The sequence below is a fragment of the Xenopus laevis genome, chromosome 2L (genome assembly GCF_017654675.1).
Source record: "Xenopus laevis strain J_2021 chromosome 2L, Xenopus_laevis_v10.1, whole genome shotgun sequence".
Lineage (NCBI taxonomy): Eukaryota > Metazoa > Chordata > Amphibia > Anura > Pipidae > Xenopus > Xenopus laevis.
Window position 1 is genome coordinate 66,941,095 of NC_054373.1, and position 15,203 is coordinate 66,956,297.

At 45.6% G+C, this 15,203-nt stretch overlaps 1 protein-coding gene across 2 annotated transcripts in view; it reads right to left on the minus strand.

Moving 5' to 3' along the window:
- Window positions 1-14,304, minus strand: part of cdk18.L (cyclin-dependent kinase 18 L homeolog) — a 145,924-nt gene extending 131,620 nt beyond the window's left edge. For both annotated transcript variants that reach the window (XR_005965365.1, XM_018246503.2), the window contains exon 1: window positions 14,180-14,304. Coding sequence is in view for 1 of the 2 variants with exons in the window: in XM_018246503.2 (XP_018101992.1) it covers window positions 14,180-14,218 (39 nt within the window). In the remaining variant the exon portion in view is untranslated. The remainder of the gene's footprint in view (window positions 1-14,179) is intronic.
- Window positions 14,305-15,203: the final 899 nt, after the last annotated feature.

The following is a 15,203-nucleotide window of genomic DNA, read 5'->3' on the forward strand; positions in this document are numbered from 1 at the left end:
TGTTTGTAACGATCGCCGCCCGGAGCAGGCCCAGGAGCTCCGGGCGGCGCGTCCATCTTCGCCGGCGTCGCTCCCAAAATGGCGGCGCCCATGGCCGCCACGTGGGTAGCGGCGCCGGGCGATGACGTCAGCGCGCCGACGTCGGCGCAAGAGCGTCAATGACGTCAGAATGGCGCCAAATTTGAAAATAAAAACGCCAACTAGACGCCAGAATGGCGCCCAAGAATAGGATTACTTTCCTGAAGCATATCCTGGGTTTCCTGTGTGCCTTATTGCCTAATCTTGTTCCTGCCTTGTATCCTGACCCTTTGCCTGGACTTTGGACTTTGTTTGTATTCTGCCTGCCTGTGAACTCTTGCCTGATCCTGACTATTCTCCGTTTAACCCTTTGGATACCGCGACCTTGTTCCCTCAAGAGGGCTTCCTCCTTGATCCAGACAACCTCCCTGGAGGGAGCTCCCGGCTCCCTGACATTATTCTTGGGCCATGGATCCTTCTGAGGAAGCCACACCTCATGTCGGACGAGCGCTCCGCGGACTGGCATCCCGCATGGAGGACTACGAAAACCAGCAGGTTCGCATTGGGCAAGCACTCGATGTCCTGCTGGCTCAAGTGCCTTCTGCGTCCTCCACTGCTCCACCTACTGGGGATCCCCCATGGCGGCAGCCCCCACGAACACAAGCTACCCGACAGGTGAGCCTCGCATTCCACCTCCCCCTCGTTTCAGTGGGGACCCACAAGCCTGCAGGGGATTTGCCACGCAATGCCAAATTCAATTTGAGTTCCAACCCACACAGTTTCCAAGCGAGCGTTCCAAGGTGGGGTATGTGATGTCTCGATTGGAAGGCAAGCCACTGGAGTGGGCAACGTCTCTTTGGGAGAAGAATTCCCCGCTGACTTTTGATGTTAAAGACTTTCTCCAAGCTTTTCGTATAGTCTTTGATGCTCCAGGTCGGGTTACGAACGCCCCTGCCCGTCTCTTGCAGCTCCGGCAAGGAAGCCGCAGTGTCAATGAGTATGCTATAGACTTCCGAACACTGATGGCGGAGACTTCCTGGTGTGATGACGCTTACAAGGCTGTATACTACCAAGGCCTATCCATCCGCATCAAAGATGATCTCGTCTCCAGGGAGACTCCTGACACCCTGGAAGGGTTGATCGCTCTATCCATTAAGGTGGACACTCGTCTCAGAGAGCACCAGGTGGAGAGAGAGCGCAGTAGACGATTTTCTCCCATGTTGGCCCCTCGCTTTCAAAGGCCGATTCTGCAAACACCCGCTGTTCCTGTGACCCATGTGTCGACGTCTCCTTTGGAGGAACCCATGCAAGTAGGAAAGACTCGCCTCTCCGAGCAGGAAAGACTCCGAAGACGTATGGCAGGTCTCTGTTTATACTGTGGTGGGCATTCCCATTTTGCCAACGCCTGTCCTGCCAAAGCCAAGAGTTTTGTACTCCGAGGTATGTCTCAGGTTTCTCATGTAGGGGGCATCACTCGAGGTTCTCTGGAGAAGTATCAAGAAAATTCACGCAGGCTTCTCCTTCCTTTGCAGATTCACCTGGCAAGTAAGTCTATCTTCGAAAGGGCCTTCCTCGACTCCGGAGCGGATGGCAATTTCATGGATGCCTTTTTTGCCGAACGCATGAAGATTCCTCTGCTTCCATTGTCTTCTCCCCTGCGAATTACTGCCATAGATGACAAACCCCTGGAGTTTGAATTCGTCACAAAGTTCACGGCGGAACTATCTGTACAAGTTGGGGCGCTGCATCAAGAAAAACTTTCATTCTTCATCATCCCCTGTCCTTCTACTCCAGTGATATTGGGTCTTCCATGGTTACGTCTGCATAACCCCACCATAGACTGGTCCACTGGGCAGATCTCTCGTTGGAGTTTATTTTGCCTGCAACATTGCCTTCCGCCAAAGCCCCTCGAGAAGGTGAATGTCTCCTCTGCGGAATTAAAGACTTTGCCCTCCACTTACAAGGGATTTTCCGATGTGTTTTGTAAAAAGTCTGCAGAGTTCCTTCCCCCACATCGCTCCTACGACTGTCCGGTTGAACTCCTGCCTGGAGCTATGCCCCCCAGAGGGCGCACCTACCCTCTCTCTCCTGCAGAAACTACCGCTATGAAGGAGTACATCCAAGAAAATCTCCAGCGGGGGTTTATCCGCCCTTCTACCTCTCCTGCAGGGGCTGGGTTCTTCTTCGTGGAGAAGAAGGACGGAGGCCTTCGGCCTTGTATAGACTATCGGGGTCTGAATAAGATCACCGTGAAAAATAGATACCCTCTGCCCCTGATTGCCGAGCTCTTTGACCAGCTGAAAGGGGCAAAGATTTTCTCCAAGTTGGATCTCCGGGGGGCCTACAACCTCATTCGCATCCGGGAGGGTGACGAATGGAAGACGGCATTCAACACTCGGGATGGGCACTATGAATATCTCGTTATGCCCTTCGGCCTATGCAATGCCCCTGCCGTCTTCCAGGAGTTTGTGAATGATGTGTTCCGAGATCTCCTAGGAAGGTTCGTAGTCGTATACTTGGACGACATCCTGATCTTTTCCAAGGACCTTGAAAGTCATCGCTCCCAGGTGAAGGAGGTACTCTCTCGTCTGAGGAAGAACTCTCTCTTCGCCAAGTTGGAGAAGTGTGTTTTCGAGGTATCCAAGATCCCCTTCCTAGGATACATTATCTCTCCAGAGGGATTTGAGATGGACCCCGTGAAAGTGTCGGCCATCCAGGAGTGGCCTCTCCCACTGAGTACCAAAGCAATCCAGAGATTCATCGGATTTGCTAATTATTATCGACAGTTCATCCGGGGGTTCTCTTCCCGCATTGCACCTATCCTGGCCCTCATCCGAAAAGGGGGTAAACCCAGCCTGTGGCCTCCATCTGCTATAGAAGCCTTTCAGTCCTTGAAAGAGGCCTTCACGTCCGCTCCTGTTCTTCGACATCCCAATCCTGCACTACCCTTCTGCATCGAAGTTGATGCTTCTGAAGTCGGAGCCGGAGCTATCCTGTCTCAGAGACATTCCTCTGATGGAAAATTGCACTCCTGTGCGTTTTTCTCCAAGAAGTTCTCATCCGCAGAGCAGAACTATGACGTCGGGAATCGAGAACTCTTGGCAGTCAAGCTTGCCCTTGAAGAATGGCGTCACCTCCTGGAGGGTTCTGAAATTCCTGTCCAGATTTTCACTGATCACAAGAATCTGGAGTTCATACAGTCCCTCAAGAGGCTAAATCCCAGACAAGCCAGGTGGGCCCTTTTCTTTTCCCGATTTAACTTTGTTTTGACTTTTCGCCCAGGTTCCAAAAATCTGAAGGCCGACGCCTTGTCTCGTAGCTTCACTCCGGTGGACCGTGACCCTGAGAGACAGGAACCAATCATTCCACCTGTCAAGATCATTGCCTCTCTGTATCCCCAATTTGCCGACCAGATTCTGGCTGGGCAGTCCTCGGCTCCTCAAGATACTCCGATTGGCATGGCCTTCGTCCCTCCAGAACTTCGCCTGGCCATCCTGCCAACAAACCCACTGCTCCAGGCAAGCTGGACATCCTGGTTCGGCTAAGACCCTTGAACTCTTGAGGCGCCTAGTCTGGTGGCCTGATATCCGCAAGGATGTAAAGGACTTTGTGGCTGCTTGTAATGTCTGCGCCACTTCTAAGCCTAGCCATTCCCGCCCCAGTGGGTTGTTACAGCCTTTGCCGGTACCCCTCTCGTCCATGGACGCACCTCTCTATGGACTTTATTGTCGAACTTCCTCCCTCCGGTGGGAATACTGTGATCTGGGTTGTTATTGACCGCTTCTCCAAAATGGCCCATTTCATCCCTCTGAAGAAGTTGCCCTCTGCGGTGGAGTTGTCCCAGCTATTTATCCAGTACATCTTCCGCCTGCATGGTTTCCCGGTGGAGATCGTCTCCGATAGAGGCACCCAGTTTACTGCCAAGTTCTGGCGTTCCTTATGCAAAGACCTGGGAATTGTTCTTCAGTTTTCATCTGCATACCACCCGCAAACGAATGGGGCAGCTGAACGTGTCAACCAAGCCCTGGAGCAGTTCCTGAGGAACCACGTATCCCTCTGCCAGGATGACTGGTCTGATCTCCTCCCATGGGCGGAATTCGCTCATAATAATGCTTGTCATTCCTCTACAGGAAGGTCTCCGTTCATGTCGGTGTATGGTCAGCATCCTCAAGCTTTTCCCCAAGACTTTGTGCTATCTGACGTCCCGGCTGCTGACGACTCCGCATCCCATATGTCTGCTATTTGGGCTGCGACCAAGTTGAACCTAGAGAAGAGTGCTCTTGTTCATAAGACTTTCGCGGATCGTCATCGAAGATCCTCTCCTCTCTACAAGGTGGGTGATAATGTCTGGCTCTCTTCCAGGAATATCCGGTTGAAGATACCATCTCCCAAGTTGGGTCCAAAATTCGTGGGACCATTTCCCATCTTGGAAATAATCAACCCTGTGGCTGTCAGACTCCAGCTTCCACCAGAGATGAGAATCCCCAACGTGTTCCACGTGTCTCTGGTGAAACCCGCCATCACCAACCGGTTCTCTGGCGGTCAGTCTCCTCCTCCTGCCATCTCAGTGGAGGGTCAACTCGAGTACGAGGTGGAGAAAATCCTAGACTCCAGAATCTCCAGAGGGTCCCTTCAGTACCTCATTCAGTGGAAGGGCTTTGGCCCTGAAGAATGCTCCTGGGAAGGACACCGTGATGTTCACGCTCCTCGTCTGGTGAGGGAGTTCCATTCCAAGTTTCCCCAGAAGCCAAGTCCTGGTGGTCCAGAGGCCCCCCGTGAGGGGGGGGGTACTGTAACGATCGCCGCCCGGAGCAGGCCCAGGAGCTCCGGGCGGCGCGTCCATCTTCGCCGGCGTCGCTCCCAAAATGGCGGCGCCCATGGCCGCCACGTGGGTAGCGGCGCCGGGCGATGACGTCAGCGCGCCGACGTCGGCGCAAGAGCGTCAATGACGTCAGAATGGCGCCAAATTTGAAAATAAAAACGCCAACTAGACGCCAGAATGGCGCCCAAGAATAGGATTACTTTCCTGAAGCATATCCTGGGTTTCCTGTGTGCCTTATTGCCTAATCTTGTTCCTGCCTTGTATCCTGACCCTTTGCCTGGACTTTGGACTTTGTTTGTATTCTGCCTGCCTGTGAACTCTTGCCTGATCCTGACTATTCTCCGTTTAACCCTTTGGATACCGCGACCTTGTTCCCTCAAGAGGGCTTCCTCCTTGATCCAGACAACCTCCCTGGAGGGAGCTCCCGGCTCCCTGACAGTGTTCTGGCGATTGATGACAGACCGTTATCTACAGCCTTTATCTCCCATGCCACTCCAGAACTTTCTGTTATGATTGGGGCACTACATATGGAGAGACTTTCTTTTCTTATTATTAATTGCCCTTCTACACCAGTAGTCCTAGGCTTGCCCTGGCTCCAACTCCACAATCCCCTCATCGATTGGTCTGCAAATCAGTTTTCACAGTGGAGTCCCTAATGCAGTTTTGAAATTATCTTGCTCTTCAATAAACCTTCATTCTTTTCCCCTGGCATATCAGGACTTTGGTGATGTTTTTTGTAAAAAGTCGGCAGAAACCCTTCCTCCACACCGTTCCTACGACTGCCCCATTGATCTTCTTCCTGGCACCATGCCTCCTCGAGGTAGAACATACCCTCTTTCCCCTTCAGAGACTAAGGCCATGAAGGAATATATACAAGAAAACCTCCAGCGTGGATTTATACGCCCTTCTTCTTCTCCTGCTTGGGCCGGGTTTTTCTTCGTGGAGAAAAAAGATGGTAGCCTTCGACCTTGTATTGATTACCGGGGCCTTAATAAAATCACTGCCAAAAATCGTTACCCTTTACCCCTGATATCTGAAATTTTTGACCAACTCAAAGGAGCTTGCATTTTCACCAAGTTGGATCTCAGAGGGGCATACAACTTAATCCGAATCCGGGAGGGCGACGAATGGAAGACGGCATTTAATACTCGGGATGGTCATTACGAGTACCTGGTCATGCCTTTTGGACTCTGCAACGCGCCCGCAGTCTTCCAGGAGTTCGTTAACGATATTTTCAGGGATCTGCTGGGGCTGTATGTAGTCGTTTACCTGGACGATATTCTTATATTCTCAAAACATCTGGAGGAACATAGAACTCATGTTCGGGAAGTTCTTTCTCGCCTAAGGAAGAATGCCTTATTTGCCAAGCTGGAAAAATGTTCCTTTGAGACTTCTAAGATTCCATTTTTGGGCTATATAATTTCCTCTGAAGGCTTTGAGATGGACCCAGCCAAGATTTCTGCCATTCAGGAGTGGCCTTTACCTACTACTACCAAGGCTATACAGAGGTTCATTGGCTTTGCCAATTATTATAGACAATTCATTAAAGGATTTTCGTCTAGGATCTCTCCAATTTTGGCTCTCATTCGGAAAGGTGGAAGACCTGATGTATGGATGTCTCAAGCCAAAGAAGCTTTTGAATCCTTGAAAAAATCCTTTTCTTCTGCTTCTGTCCTAAGACATCCTGACCCCCTTCTACCTTTTTTCATAGAAGTGGATGCTTCTGATATAGGTGCTGGAGCCGTACTCTCCCAAAGACAACTCTGTGATGGGAAACTTCATCCATGTGCCTTCTTTTCTAAAACATTTTCTCCTCCAGAACGCAACTATGATGTGGGCAATCGTGAACTTCTGGCTGTCAAGTTAACATTAGAAGAATGGAGACATCTTCTTGAAGGTTCTGCAGTTCCTGTGACCATCTTTACGGACCATAAGAACTTGGAATACATTCAAACCCTTAAACGTCTGAACCCCAGACAGACTTGTTGGTCCTTGTTCTTTTCTCGTTTTAATTTTGTCATTACTTTCCGACCTGGCTCCAGAAACAAGAAAGCGGATGCCTTATCCAGAAGTTTTTCTCCTGTGGACTCCTCTTTGAAGGACGAAGAACCGATTGTTCCGTCGGCAAAGATCGTGGCTGCTTTGTTTCCTTCTATGGGGTCCCAAATGTTGTCTGCTCAAACCTCTGCACCTGCTGATACTCCTCTAGGTGTGGCCTTTGTTCCCCCGGATCTTCGTCAATCTATTCTTCTTCAATCACACAGTTCCAAGCAAGCTGGCCATCCTGGGATCAAGAAGACTACCGAGTTATTATCCCATCTTGTTTGGTGGCCATCTCTTCGGAAAGATGACAAAGAATTTGTGTCTTCTTGTTCCATTTGTGCTGCATCTAAAACCTGCCACACCTCTCCCAAGGGATTACTTTTACCACTACCCATTCCTTCCCGGCCTTGGACACATTTGGCCATGGACTTTATTGTGGACCTCCCTCCCTCCCGTGGTTGTACAGTCATTTGGGTGGTAATTGACAGGTTCAGCAAGATGCCTCACTTCATCCCTCTCCGTACATTACCTTCTGCTTTGGAACTTTCTAATTTTTTCATTCAACACATTTTTCGCCTTCATGGTTTTCCTTTAGAAATCGTGTCTGACAGAGGTTCACAGTTTATTTCCAAGTTTTGGAGGTCCTTATGCAAATCACTCAATATTTCGTTACATTTTCGCGTTTTTGCCTATCATCCTCAGTCCAATGGAGCTTCTGAACGTGTCAATCAAGCTCTTGAACAGTTTCTAAGATGCCATATTTCCTTATGCCAAGATGATTGGGCTGATTTACTTCCTTGGGCCGAATTTGCTCACAACAACTCTCTTCATGCCTCTTCTGACAGATCTCCTTGTTTTTTGTGTTTATGGGCAACATCCTTTGGCTTTTCCTCAAGATGTCCTCCTCTCCAATGTACCGGCTGCCAACGACCAAGTTTCCCATATGTCCGCCATTTGGAAAGCCACGAAGATCAGCCTGGAGAAGAGTTCCTCCAGTCAAAAGTTTCATGCCGATAAGAAGCGTTCACTTCCTCCACAGTATGCTCTTGGTGATAAGGTGTGGCTCTCTACTAAGAACATTCGTCTTAAGATTCCATCTGCTAAGCTAGGCCCCAGATTCATTGGCCCTTTCCCCATTATTGAACTCATAAACCCTGTGGCCGTTCGTCTTCAGTTAACCCCTGAGATGAAGATTCCGAATGTCTTTCATGTTTCCCTTCTCAAGCCGGCTGCTGTTGGTCATTTTTCTTCTCCGCCAGTTCCTGTATCTGTTGATGGTCATCAGGAGTTTGAAGTAGAAATTTTTTTTCGATATTTGGTGGAATGGAGGGGGTTCGGCCCTGAAGAATGTTCCTGGGTCAAACATTCAGACATTCATGCTCCTCTTCTAATTCGGAGATTCCATAGAAGATTTCCTCTGAAACCCAGCCTTGGTGGTCCGGAGGCCCCCCGTGGAGGAGGGGGTACTGTAAGGCGTCCTCGGCGCATCCAAGATGGCGGTGCCCAGAAGAAGCCATGCGGCCGTCAGACGCCAGCGTTTTTGCGCCGCGTATTTTCGCTGGCGCATACTTTAGACGCTGGCGCCCAAAAACGTGCAGACGCTGGCGCATATTCTGGCGCACGTCCTGTGACGTCATCTAGCGAGTTTTGGCGCGAAAATCCACCTATTTAAAGTCGCCAGAAGGTTCTCTCAGTGCCCGAGTATATGTTCTTCTATCCTGAGTTCCTGGGTGCTTACTATTATTGATTCCTTGATCTTTGACCTTTCCTGAAACCTCGACTTTGATATCCTGCTGCCTGGACCGACCTCTGCCTGGAATATCGACCACGTTATCTTGCTGCCTGGACCGACCTTTGCCTGAACTGACGATTCTTCTGCCTAAACCCTTTGTACCACGAACTGTGTTTGCCTAGTTGCTTCCTCCTTGGTCCACACTCCAAACTGCGCCTTCGGGCCCTGACATGAATGAGAGTCTTCACAAATAAATTCAATTTAAGTGCAGCATTTTCAAAGGCACTCTGTTTTTCCACATTTTATGTGTGCTCTTGTTAATTTGAACATTTTTAGGCACAGATTTAAATTTTTAAAAACATTAAAACTATAGGACGCCACGAAACGCGTTAAGCGGGCAGCCAGGGTGAACTGCTGCTGTAACCTGTTTTTACATGCCTACTGAATAAAAAATTTTCTACTTTTAATACTTTTACTGGACTCTCACGGTGCTCCGCTGTTTTTTCTTCTTATCCTTGGGATCCCTTTGACCGCATGGGATGGCGGCTGGCTGTGCAGCACGTTTGAATCTGGTGTCCGGTAAGTGCTCCCACTAAACAATTTTTTTCTGGATATAACATTTTAAAGAAACATAGAATATCAGGTCCAGACTGGTAATCTGTGGATTCTAGCAAATGCTATAGGGGCTGCGGTAAAATGCCATAGATCAGGGCTGTCCAACTGAAGGCCAGCGGGCCGCATCTGGCCCGTGACCCCCCTTGTGTGACCCCCCCCACATGAAAGTCTGCCTGCTGTGATTCCTTAGCCTTGGGTAAGCTTTTAATGGTATCAGTACTGATATTAACTGGCCCCTGCATTGTTTACACCCCAAATTCAGACAGTAAAATCTTGTATTGTTCTCACCTGTAATCCCCCCCTACATTCTTCACACCTGTAACACTTTTATTGTACACACCCCTAAATCCATATACTGTTCACACCTCATTGGTTTGTTAGCATTTGGAATTTGTTGTTAGGGGAACTAAGGTGTTTAATCATGTGCTGTGTTATCCACAGGCAAGGATTTAGGGGAGGGTATGTTTATGGATTATTTAAGGGTATGCAGTGTCAGAATGGGACACCAGGGGCCCACGCAAAAACCTTAGACCAGGTGCCCACTCTCAGTACTAGTATTCTTCCTCTCCTCAATCAACCTCTATTCTCCTATTCTCTTTTCTTTACATGCTATAATCTATTATTCCATCTATTTAGCCTATTTGTTCTCATAGAAATAGGGAATGGCCATGAAATAGTGTACCAAATATAACTCACCCTGGTGGTCCCGTGGTGAGGCGGGGACGCCCGCCACGCCGTCTTTCCTCTGTCACCATTTTGGTTTCTTAGGGCATGCACGATCGCGTCTCGTTCTATTTATTGACGCGGGGCATCGTGACGCAGACAATTGGGGCAATGACGCGAAAACTCTGCCCTATAAAAGGTTTATTTGTGCTGCTAGACCTTGTCTGTGATAGGATTTGTTTCCTGGTGCTTCTTGAGCTTTAAGCTATTCTGTTCCTGAAAACCTGTTTTGATTCCTGGCTTTTGACGATTCTATATTCTGATCTTTGCCTGATTACCGACTCCAATTCTGCTTAACCCTCTGATTGACTTCCTGGTATGACCCTTGCCTGCCTGCCTACGTTATTCTCTGCCTGCCCTGACCCAGCCTGATCTGACTACGATTCTGTCCGATGCCTTGTACCACGACCTTCTGCCCAAAGACTCTTGCTTACTGTTGTGCCCCTCTTCTTGTCTAGAACCCCTCGCCTTGCACCTCTCGTTATAAGACCTGGCGAGGTCTGAGTAGCTGAGGGCTCCTCCCGAGGCCAAAGGCGGCTGCTACAGGCAGAAGCATGAGCCGAGACCAGGGTGCTTGGCATCGGTTCTAGATTTTGGTTACAAATAGGCCAAATGTTTAGCAGCATGAGGGCCCACCGACACCTGGGTTCACCGGGAGTTTTCCTGGTATCCCGGTGGGCCAGTCCGACACTGAGGGTGATGAGTGATATCCCTGCAGTGAGCACCAACCATTTGTTCTTTTTTTTGTTGGTGTGTTACCACCATTAATGTTTTTTTACTTAAAGTTCTTGAAATAACATGGGTGGGGTTTAAAAGGGAAGTGGTTAGCACTGGCTTGCATTATCAGCCCTCCACCACGGAGGCCAGAAAAATTCAAAATTGTTCAAAATTGGACAGCACTGCCATAGATATTCACTATTTAATGGACTGGTGGGAGTGTTTGGCCTTCAGTGTGCTTGCTAGGGCCTATTTTGAATCCCAGTCCATACCAGGACTATATAGACAAATGTATCAAGTGTATAACTAAGATCATGTCAGCACTTGTTGGTCCCTTTCTTCGAGTATTGGTACCATATCACTTTATAACTAGTGTTGCTCTGAGACTTTCCACTTCTAAATCACTTTACTTACAGTTGACTGTGACAGCTATATAGTTTGCTAAACAATCTTGTTGGAAAGGTGCACTCCTTTCATTCTTATGTGATTGCTTGCAGGAAAAAAATATTATACTGGAAGTAAAATTATTACAAGAGAGCTACATTGACAGAATGCTAATGAAAGGACTATGTATTATTGTTCTTTGTAGGTTTGCTTTCACATAGAACATTGTCTTGTTTTTGTCCTATTTTATACATTTGATAACAGTTCAATCATTTGGGGCTTTCATATTTGTGATAAATGTTTGGAAAAAATGGAGGATCGACATGCTGTAAACAGAAGGCATGATGTGCAAGTTCTGTAAAAAAAAAAAGCTGCCATAAATCATAAATTGAATTATACTGATCACTGAAAGGTATCAATCATAATCGGACTGTCATACACCCCTCACAGTATACAGTTCCACTTCTGTGGAAATATCAAAATGTACTATGAATGAAATGTTTCCATCTGTGTGTTTGGAGACATATTGCCATTTGGTGAGAGAGAAAGAAAGAAAGAAGGAAAGAAAGAAAGAAAGAAAGAAAGAAAGAAAGAAAGAAAGAAAGAAAGAAAGAAAGAAAGAAAGCTATACGAGACAGCTAATGTGGACACGTGACACATTAAAGATTACAGTATCACTTTAAGCGCTCTTTGTAGCAAATAGGAAATTACTTCATAATAAATGTAAAAAGGGCAAATATGAGCTGTTTATAGTTGTCTGTAAAAGTCTGAACACGTTATACAATATTTACTTCAAGGATACCTATGTATGTATTGTCACTATAAACTGCAAAGTATTGTTCTTTACTTGTAAATTTAGGGGTCTAGTTTGTTCTCCAAGGTTTTACAAAACATGACAAATAGGCCCCTTAATGTTGCTTATGTCCATTACATGGCATTTTTTAGGAGCTTTTTTTCTAGCTTCCCTTTTGTGCCACAACCCAGCTATTTACACTGAAACTTTTATCTACTGTCTCTTTTAATTAAAATTATTTTCATATATATTAGTATTTATTCATGCATCTAATATGTTGGACGGTTACTCCAGGGAAGTCAAACTTGTAGCTGCTCCATCCAAATATTGTGTGCTCCCAACATTATCAGACATAGGTTATAAAATGCAATCCTGCCCTGCATAAAAAGCTTAATACTAGTGATCTAGTGTACATCTAATTACATTATAACTGCACATATCTAATTCCCAAATAACATTTAAAGAGACGTTACAGTTAATTAGGCATGCCTTAATATTTGGGTAGGCATTTCTTTTAGAATGCATTATGATGGAATTTTATGTTAATTGTGCCTTAAAAAGGGAAGGCACAAGAAGAGTGTTCATTTGTTTTCTCTTGAATAGCTGTGCTGTGGTTGGAGTTACCTGTGCAACCTGTATATTTTGGAAGCTCTTTATATTTGTTGAGCAAATGAGTGATGTTTGGAAAGCTGTGCACTAATGGAAAGAAATAGCCAGTAGGGAAGTGTTTTGGAACTGCCAATTCCAAACAAAATTATAAATTGGCTAAAACAACGTTTATGTAAAACAAGGCTGCGGCACAGGACAGGACATAATCAGGACATAGTCTGGTCTAGATTTTGTTTGGCTACATCTGTAATCAGTATATTAGTGAGAAGAGATCATTCCTCCCTCAAAATATTGTTGTAAAGAATGTACAGGTTTAAGAGACAAGAAAACATAAAAAATATTGGTATACATCATACTATACCAGCATATTTGCAGCATTATAATACAAATGGAAACAAACTTGCTAGCAGGTTCTCTAAAAATAGCAATGCAGTTGCACCTTCTTAGGGCAGGACTAGATCTAGTCCTTCATCTAGTCCTGCCCTTAGTGATCATAGTTGCAAAATTATATCCATGCATGTCTTCAATGCAGACAATACACCACTCTATTACAGAGTATATTTGTTTTGTAAAGCCAACTTGCAAAAAGGTCAAGAAGAATGTTGTTTTATGTAATTATAGGGCAGCTATGCATAGTTGCATTGACATGGATAAATGGGTCAAAATGTTTAATTATTTCATTTTATTCTGGAGAAAGGTTTTGAAATTTCTGGAGAAACTTTATGTAGGCTCAGCAATTAAAGGAGACACAACATGTTATAACCGTTTTAATTTTCTTCTATAGTGTTTAAATAGTAGGCTATCTGAAGTTATAGTAGGGTTCTTTCTTTCTGCATTACGGTAAATATAATGTATCTAAGGATTATTCTACTTTAGGTCAAATCTAGTAAGAGATGCTGGGATTCTTAATCTAATAACAACTGGAGGGCCAAAATTGGTACCTCTTTGCTCTATATGAACTTCTAGTGGTGCTAAATCAAGGCTATGGTTAGCTAAGAAAGCAGCCTAGGGTTTATACAGTCTGATCTAATAAATATTATGGCTGTGTTCTCTTTCTCTCTGTGTTTTTTTCAGTCTCCCTCAACCTTCAAACTCTCTTTCCAATCAAAATACATTGCCCTTAGCAACCAAATGAGCGATGGAAGAGAGAGAGACCAGCTATCAAATTGATACCATGGAAACATCACCATGGCAACAAAGCAACTGGTCCATCCTGTATCAGGAGATTTAATTTTGTTAAGACAGAGCAAACAGCAAACAGATCAAAAGTGTCATCCCTTACATCACAGCTAAACCTGACATGCAAAAACATACTTTTTTTAAAATTAACAATGATACATAGCATTATTCTGCAGCAATACTTATCTTGCTGTATATGTATGTTTTATAAAGAGACCAAATGAAGGTTTAGTTAAGGGGTATTTTAAATTTGAGTTAACGTTTAAGTGTGTTCTAGAAAGTCCTATATTAGCAACTTTGCAATTGGTCTTCATTTTTAATTTTTTTAGGTTTTGGTGCATCTGTATGCGTTTTCAGTTGTAATGTAAGTTTACTAACTGTCTGCCATGAAATCAGATACACACCTTTCTAAACAAAGTTTGGCAATAGAGGTGCAGCTTTCTTGCCACAAAGTAGCTGAAAGTGCATCCAGTGGACAACGTTGGCCTTTACTTTCCATTAAATAAGTGTTGCTAGATTGTCAGAGAGAAAACATACACTTCACCTGTACGTGTGGTAGCCCAAAATGCGTATGGTTTCCCATTCTTCCTGTGGCAGGTCCTGGGTGCTTAAGAGGTCAAGACAGAGGTCCAAGCTTAATAAATTCTCCCTTTTATTGGTGACTGTGCCCCTGCAAGAATAAATCACAGTGCTATTAAAGGGGAGTAACAAAACAACCTGCATATTTTCTTATCTTGTGCTCAGAGCTGCCAAAAAAGAAAGCAGAACCTCACAAGCCAGATCACAGGAAAAAAATACATCTTCATATTACGGCAATTTTATAAAAAATTAAAATAATAATGCTTTTGTTATAGAGCTGTATCAGCTGATTACATTGTCCTGCAATTAAAGAGACTTTATACCATACCTCCCAACATTTTGGAAGTAAAAAGAGGGACAAAAAATTTTTTTTCCGCACGTAGCGCAGCAATTTGGACCACACCCCTTTCTGTGGCCACACCCCCTAATTACCATGTTTGTTTTAAAAAATTTGGCAGGTTATGAAAGTTTGAAAATATTTCTCCTTATCTAAACTGTGTTTTTGTGTCTCAGAATTGTTACAAAGTATCTTATTTGCACCTGTTAGGTGTTCTGGGCTCTCTGCTAAAAGCCAATTAAGTGAGAAACTTTGTTTCTTTTTCTGGCTGTTCAGTGCAGAGAAAAGAGGGACTTTCCAGTACAAATGAGGGACTGCGGGTTGAGCTGTCAAAAGAGGGACTGTCCCTCCGAAAAAGGGACAGTTGGGAGGTATGTTATACCCCATTTTCAGCATGAGTTAAATGAATAGGGCTTGTGCTGAACGTGTGTTTTGTTTGAGCTAAACTCCTTGTGAGGCAGATTTAATATGTTAATTATATGCAGATGTTAATATACAACCCCCACCATCAAGCGCCCACCCCTCGAGGCCCTTTCCCTCATGAGCGAGCAGATGCAGCAGTTTGCGATGGAACACTTGGGATAATGCGTGCAGGAGAGTTAAAGAGCTGCGTGTCCCCAGTGTTTCTGGAAAATTTAGACTGCTGCTGGGC